The sequence below is a fragment of the Gossypium hirsutum genome, chromosome A03 (assembly GCF_007990345.1).
Source record: "Gossypium hirsutum isolate 1008001.06 chromosome A03, Gossypium_hirsutum_v2.1, whole genome shotgun sequence".
Lineage (NCBI taxonomy): Eukaryota > Viridiplantae > Streptophyta > Magnoliopsida > Malvales > Malvaceae > Gossypium > Gossypium hirsutum.
This window is the reverse complement of record NC_053426.1, coordinates 46,882,649-46,891,089: the sequence shown is the minus strand read 5'-3', so window position 1 is coordinate 46,891,089 and position 8,441 is coordinate 46,882,649. Positions and strand designations below refer to the sequence as shown.

General features: G+C 33.0%; 1 protein-coding gene across 1 annotated transcript; it reads right to left on the bottom strand.

Moving 5' to 3' along the window:
- Nucleotides 1-6,151: 6,151 nt before the first annotated feature.
- LOC107887192 (WD repeat-containing protein RUP2) lies at nucleotides 6,152-7,478 on the bottom strand. Its single transcript, XM_016811357.2, has one exon. The coding sequence runs from the start codon at nucleotides 7,446-7,448 to the stop codon at nucleotides 6,243-6,245; it is 1,206 nt and encodes a 401-aa protein (XP_016666846.2). The 5' UTR covers nucleotides 7,449-7,478; the 3' UTR covers nucleotides 6,152-6,242.
- Between the last annotated feature and the right edge of the window lie 963 nt (nucleotides 7,479-8,441).

Sequence of the window (8,441 nt, the reverse complement as noted above, 5' to 3'; positions counted from 1 at the left end):
CCCGTTGAACCACTTGGACTACTAAAGGATACTCGGGTATCTCGCACACATAGTACCACACCAATTGGATATCCCGGATATGGTCTTGCATAGGATCTCGTATCAATGTCAATAGCCCAGCTATGGTCTTACACGAAGTCTCATATTGATGTCATATCCAAATATGGTCTTACACGAAATCTCATATCGATGCCATATCCCAGACATGGTCTTACACAAAGTCTCATAATGATGTCATATCCTAGATATGGTCTTACATATAGTTTCGGTAACCCTAATGTCATGACATTTGTATCCTATCTATTCCTAAGATTCAATTGGGATTTCAAGATCGTCGTAACTTTGTCGAACATGCTCAATTGTCAAATATAATTCGTAAAATAGTAAAGCATACAAAAAATAATCAAAACAATGAATTATTTACATAAGAACTTACCTCAGTACAAAAATAGCGGAAATGGACTGAATCGTCAATAACCTTATTTTTCCCTCGATCAAGGTCTGAACCTCGTCTTTCTTGATCTATAATAACAAATTTAACTTATTTAATTATCACATTGTTCAATTCGGTCCGAAAATAACACTATGGAAAAATTATCATTTTGCCCTTAACCTTTCACATTTTTACAAATTAGTCCTCAGGCTCGTAAATTGAAAATGTATTCAATTTCTTTGTTACCCAAGTGTAACTGAACTATATAAATGCTCATTTCAGCCCACATTTTTCATTAAATCTAATTTTTACTACCCATTTTATAACTTTTTACAAATAGGTCCTTTTATACATTTTCACTAAAATTACTTAGTAAAAGTTATTTATCGCACATCAAACTTTCATTTTCTACCATAAATCATCAAAACACATGCACGTCATACATGGGTAAAATTTTAAACATGAACCCTACTTCAAAACAATGGTAGAAATAGAAAGATCGAGTAAATACGACTTTAAAAACATAAAGACATTAAAAACGGGGCTAGGTTGTACTTTCAATCAAGCTTGAAAGTTGAAGAAAACCCTAGCTATGGTGTCTTGTAAAATTCAGCCAAGGAGAGAAGATAAACACCAATTTTGGCTTTATTTCCCTTTTTATTTCATTTAATAATTAGATGACCAAAATGCCCTTAATGCCTTACTTGAGAAACTTACTTAATCATGTCCATTTTCATCCATAAACTTAACTAATGGTCTAATTATCATATAAGGACCTCTAATTTAAAATATCATAGCAATTGGACACCTTTAACATGTAGAACTTAGCTTTTGCACTTATTATAATTTAGTCCTTTTAACTAAACTGAGTGCCCAAACGTCAAAATTTTCGAACGAGATTTTCATGAAATCATTTCGTAAAACTTTAGACCATAAAAATATAATAAAAATAAGTTTTTTGATGTCAGATTTGTGGTCTCGAAACCACTATTCTGACTAGCCCCAAAATCAGGCTATTACATTAGCAGTAATTTCTGACCCTTTTTGTTGACCAAAATGCCCTTGAATGCATTGATTAGTGCTTCGGTTGGACAAATAATACCCCTAGCATCATTTTTTGTCCCCTTACGATAGTGATATTGTGATACTCAAGGTTGGATATCGCGATATTGTCGACAGTCTTGAAATAGGGTTCTCCTTAGCAAGTGGGTATCGCGATACAAAGAAGATATCGCGATACCATTATTGGTTGCCTTAATCTCGGGCATGTTGGGGGTATCGCGATTTCGATGCTTTGATGTCATGATACGATTTTCCTTAGTAATGTTTTCATACAATTTTAGGCCACTATCGAGAACCTACGACACTTAATCATATGTTAGGACCCCCATTGGCACAATTGAGTCTTAAAAATGAATAAAAAAAAGGTATTTTCACTTATTAATTTGGAAATTTAAAATCTATATTAAACTATAGAAAAAATGATAATTTTCTTGAAAACAAACTCTAGAAGTATAATGGGGAAGTCTAATTTGACATATCAAATTACGATAAATCAACGAGTATTGAAGTGCTAAATTCATGAGCATGCTAAATATTCCTAATAGTGTGCCATCTATATCCTACAAGTTCAAAACTTGTCTACAATGGCTTTTACATTAGTATAAACTCAATATAAAACACAATTACAATCTAATTTTCACAATTCATAGCCTCGCAACATTTTAAAACTTTACAATTTAATCATTTACTCAGAACACTTAACTACACTAACAATAAACACACTCGTTTATCTTTTTCTTTGATCATACACATATTTATTAATTTATACATATTATTAAATTCGTAACATTAACATGTTTCTTAGTATATTTCTCATAATATTAAAAATTAGGTAAGAAGAATTCTAAAGTACTTGCAAATTTTAACTAGACTATACTTTCTTCAAGCTTTGTCCACTTATTTCCTTTTATCTACACTTCTTTCATCTTTTTCCTTGTCTTTTTCTTCATTTCACATCAATTTTATAAAACCTAAGAAATCAATATACTTATTTCATAACATTTTCATGCTCAAATAATTATAATAAACAAGATACTAATTCTAGATCATGAAGCTTTTACATTTGAATCTTAATTTCTCACACTATCTATACTTTTGCTTTCTACAAGAATGAATACTCTTCTTCAAACTTGAAATCCAAGCTTACTAGGTTGTGGGAATCTTGATTTACTAAGGATTGCTAAGAAATTTCAAAGGTTTTGATTATGGTTTCTATCAAATAAAAGAAAAGGATGAGATTGCGAAAAATGAAAAGTTTCCCTCTTTTTCTTTTCTTGTGGACGTGAAGAAAAGAAGAAGAAGAAATATACATTAAACCTACTCATAGGCTAGGCCGAGGCCCGAAGGCTCGCCCGAAAAGTGGGAGAGGTTGGGCAAGATATAGGCTTGAAATATAGACTTAGACAAAAAATTAGGCCCATTTTTTAAACTGGCCAGGCCTCGGGTAAAGTTTTTTTGGCTTGAGTCCAGCCTAAATTATATACTAATTATAAACCATGTGTCTTGCCTTTCTGTTTGGCAGTGAGACAATGTGTTCTCTCTAAACTATTAGAACCCTTTGATAGCATTAAGCATCTCAACCCGAAAGCCTAATTCACAAAAAAAATAGATTTGTTTAAGCTGAAAAAATATTTGTCTATCAAGCTCAAATAATTTCACACAAAAAATCACCTTGTAAAAACCTGATTTGTAATGCATAACATTTTGCATGGTTCAATCTGCACTCATGCCAATAACCATGTGGTCAGACAATGGTGGAGCTATGCTAGATTGAATATGATATCAAGGGGAAAATTTATTCATCTATTTTGTTAGTCACGCCTTGCAGATTTTAGAAAAAGCACATAGCGATATGCCTTATGATCATATCCTAGTTTACAGACAATGACATTACCTGCCATGAATCATATGTTGCATTGAGAATAAATAGTAGAGTTCGGATGTTGTTGATTAGGTTTTGAAGAAAGAAACACTGAAAGGAGCAAGTTTTGGTCAAGCGACTGATCGAGCAAGATAATATATTTGTCTTAATTACTCAAATTATATTGGTTAGAAAGAAATCAAGAGAAGAGATATACTGAAGTTGGATCACGGTGGATGGTGCATATGCGTGGCAGGTTATGTTGCACACCCTATGTGATGAACAAGAAGATTCAAGCATTTAATAATCAAAATTCTGTGAAGCCATAAAAATTGATAACTTTTCCCTTTTTTATTTTTTTATTTATTATGTGTCCAGATGTGCTTTTCATCAAATCTTTTGGCATCAATAGGGAAATGATGAAAGGAGATATATATAAAAATTTAATAACACAAACTAGGCATTATCTATCCGCAAATGTGTAAAACACAAATATTAATATCAAACCTACAAGCTTACCATGCCATTGTATTTTGTCTCGGGTAAGGTTTGTTGTTTTAATATTTGTTTTTATGTTTTTAATTGTATTTAATATATTATATTTTAAAAATTGTTTATTTGATAAAATAATCTAAAAAGATTAATATGGGTCGGGACGGGCTCAAGCTTAGGCAAATTTTTAGGCCCATATTTTCGGCTGGACCTAAGCCTAAAATTTTATTAAGGCCTGGCTTGGCTTGACCGATGATCACCTCTAATCTCCATCTTTTTCTAAGAAAATATCCATTTAAAATTAATAATTGTTAAAAAATATTAATATTTAAATAAAAAATCTATTCATCATCCTTATCCACTTAATATTGGTAAAATTCTCTCCATATCCTCACACATTTCACCACTAATTCAATTTAACCCTTTTTGATCTTTAAATTTCTCACTTTAACCCCAATACTTTGTAAAATCTTATAATTTACTCTATACCCCAAAATAATATTCCATGATATATCAGTCTCTCAATTTTCTCCAGTCAACTCCTACCTTCTTCACTAACACTAATAAATAAAATATTATATATTTTGAAAAAATCGACTCGTACTTACTCAAAATAACATTATTAAGATTAAGAGGATTTTGTGGATGTTACATGTCGGTCTTCTTAAGGTTTCCAAAGATAAAGGAAAGCAAAAGGTTGAAGAGTATAGGATTGAGTCACTTGATTAAAACGTTAAGGGGAAACTTGATAAAAAAGAGAACAGTAATTTATTAAGGATGTAAAAGTTATTGGTGGTTTCGAAGGGCACAATTCAAAGAAATATTTGTGCCAATATTTATGCTACATAAAATTATTTTTCCCTCTTTTATTCTTATGACTTGAAGTTAGATTAGTTAGAGGAAATCTCTTTGGCATCTTTATAAAAACTGAAGATATATTAAGATTGACTTTGTTCGTACTGAATTAATTGATGATGTTGGATACTTTTTTTAAGCTTGGTGATGATTTGATGATTCAAAGGTGATGGGATTTCTTAGGGGAGTCATAATCTAGTTTCTTTTCTTATTGACCTTGTACGAATTTTGTGTACTAATTATTTGTTACAAGGTTTTGTCAAAAAGTCAAATGACGAGATTGTTAGAAACTATGTTTGTCTGTCCTATATAGTTGTTTCATTCTCCATTCCAACAGTTTGTGATAATCGAAGTGATTTTCTTTGCATTTTTTACTTGTATAAAATTAATGTTGGTTATGTAAATTCCAATTGAGCAACAAATGCAAGGCAAGTTATAATGTACAAGGAACTAGATTTGAAAGTGTTCGAGTTCTCTTTTACGTGGCAGCATTTTGAAGAAATTAGATGAATTTAACTTTGACTAGGATTCTATATTACTTTCTTAAATGACAAGAAACTGATGAAATTTAGATTGACTTCAAGTGAGATATTTATTTGTTAAGGATCACGTTAAGTTTATTTCAAATAGGATTGAACTTAAAGATTGACTTATTCTATTTCAATTTGGGATAAAATTATTCAAAATTTATTTATTGAATTTTTTTTTAAATATTTTACTATCTTGTGCTTAGTAATTTTGTCACTCTTTTCTTAAGCATTCTTTAGAGAGTTTAATTGATTGTATTGTAAGGTTAAGCATTCTTTAGAGAGTTTAATTGATTGTATTGTAAGGTATTTGGGAAAGTGACTGTGACAATTCGCGACAACTTTGAGACTACAATTATACATTGGTGTAAAGGTATATTGTGTTTAAATCAATATTTGTTGCAAGTTAATTGTTGAATAAATTCATCCTTTGTGTTAAATTTCATAAAGATAGGATGGTTGGATGTTAAAAAATATTGTGTGTTGGTGTTCCACATTGTGTTAGGCTCTTTAGAGCTATTTCTACCCTTTCACTTTCTTTTGTAAAAATGTTTCGTTATTATGATGTTTCCACCTTAAGTTGCACATACAAAAGCTTTTTAAAAATTCATTCTTTTCTTCTTTTCCTCCCACCCTCTTCACTATTTAAAATTTTCTAGTTTTAAATGAGGCAACAGACGGTGGAATTTAATCTCCAATTTTTATTCTATTAAAACCAATGAACAAAAATAGATACTATTCGCATGAAATCAAACCGATCTCCCATCCTAACCTTATTTATTGAACGGAATAAATCATTATCATGAATTTATGCTTGGTTATACAGTAAATAAATAAATAAAATCCTACATTCCGAAGTTTATTCTCTTCGTATATAGATGAGTGGATTATTGGTGATTAGAGTTGGAGGTGGAAACAGAGTCATGAAAATGCAATGTTTATAATTAGCAATATTTCTGAAAAAGTAATAATCCAAAAGTAGAAAGTTAAAAAAAATGTAGGAATAATAAGGCTATGATATTTTTGTGCCCACAAAAACCTGTAAAACCCCATCGGAACCCCCAGCCAAAAGTGTGCAGTGGTCTTCCTGGACTTGCCTCCAGCATACGCTACTGACGAAGGCATGGTCGAACCCAGGTCTAGCCATTGGCTCCAACCCCCGCGCGCAAATGGGCTCATCCCACCTCTTATCATAAACAAATACCTGGTTATTTTCTGACCCACATCCAAGCAACCCACCATGTCTCCAAACTGACAGCCCAACGAAGCTTCGACTATTCACATGCCCTTTGCACGTTCTAATCAAACCACAATCACTCATATTCCACAACTTTAAACACCCATCCGTTCCTGCTGAAACCATTGTTTGGGCATCCACAAATCTAACGTACGTCACCGTTTTCGTATGTCCTTCCAACACATGCAAAGGCTCCACCATTTTCCGCACATCGTATGCATACGCCATCCGGTCTGCGCATCCCAGCGCTATTAACGAATCGCCGAAGGGGCTGAACTCCACGCAACAGACCGAGCTACGAGCCGCGGCGGGCTGCACCTTAGCCACGCATTCTCCTCCTTCGCCTCCACATCGTGGGTCCCACATTTGCATGGTTCCATCATCTGAGCCAGATGCACCAACAAATGGATCCCAATGCGAATAGTCCACGCTCCAGACCCGTCTCCCGCCGTGCTCATCCCGTTCGAAGACCGGAAGCTTCCGCTCTAGATCATATTCCATGACCACCCCGTCGTAGTCTCCCGAACAGAGAAGGCGGCCTCCGGAACCGGGTCTCCATCTAAGGCTACTGAGCTTAGCTGGAGTACATATGTAAAAGCTACATGCATTAACATGGTCTAGAAAGGCAGTATCGTTTTGTTCACCTCGGGTTAATAACTGGATGTTGTCTTCCGGCAACAAAGAATTCAAACTGTAAATCCTAATCTTTCTTGCGATCCCTCCTGTTGCAACGACGGTATTAGAAGGGTCGAATTCGATGGAGCCAAGAGCGTCGGAGACGGCAGCGTTGGCGCTGGAGGAGACGACGGTAGAAAGAGAAAAATCCCACTCTTCCAACCGATCTCCTTGGTGTTTTAGTGTTTGTTTCGTAGGGAGGGTTGGGTGGATTCCAGAGGAGAGATTTTTCATTGCCCATTCAAATGAAAAGGAGATGGTGGCGTTGGAGGGTTTTGGACTTTTAGACCAATCAATGGCTCCCATCCCATCCAATACAATGCTACAACATTTAAGTTGGCTTGTGTTGTGTGGTTATATAACCTTATTCATATTCTGTGCTCCATCTTGTGTTATATTACAATAATGCCACTTCTTAATTTAATATCAAAGCATATTTTTGTTTCAACTGAATGTGTCATAATCCCATGCTAATAAAAAGCCTCTTAAACTGTAGTACTAAATAGTAATAGGTTTCCATATATTTTTTGTATTCTAATATGTAAGTAAACCCTAATCCTTAACCTATATTTAATAAACCTTTAACATAAATCCACATTTCTCTTCTAAATAAGCCCTTATTTTGATACAAATCATAGGATGAGAATTTATTACGTGTAGAAAAAATATCTAAATTAAACGGTATAGTTCAGAACTAATTTTAATTCTTTTTCAATTAATTTAAAATCATATTTTGTGCCTGAAAGAAAATAAAATTATATTAAATATATATTTGTAAATAATTTATTTAACAATTGAAGTGGTGAATCATTTTCAATTTTGATCTACTTTTTAAAATTAAATTAAATAAATCTTCGAAAATAAATTTGAATTAACATTTAAAAGAAAAGTGCCCCACATCCGTATCTCATGTGAATTTATCCCTGTTTTTTTTTTCCCTTTTTATAAATGGTGCATTCAGAAGAAAAAAAAGAATGGAGAAATTGATGTGTCATATGAATAGCTTTAATACAAAAATAAATGAGACATAAGTCTGTGGTTAAGGTATCTTTCAATATGTAGAACCAAAAATATAAATAATTTGTATTGATTAATTTATGTAAAAATTTAAAAAAAAAGAGTTAGTTGAGTATTAATATAGTTGACAATATTACTTTTCGCAAGTCGTGAAGTATTTGTAAAAAGAGTATAACTAATTAAGAGCTTGGGTAAGAGGGGGAATTAAATGCAAAATGATTAGAGGAGTGAGTGAGAAGGGTAAGGAGAACGGTGGTCGGTTTAGAACCTCAAGTTAGTGTG

What these genes read in the sequence shown, in the direction of transcription:
- LOC107887192 (XM_016811357.2), bottom strand. Translation starts at nt 7,448, where the DNA reads ATGGGAGCCATTGATTGGTCTAAAAGTCCAAAACCCTCCAACGCCACC.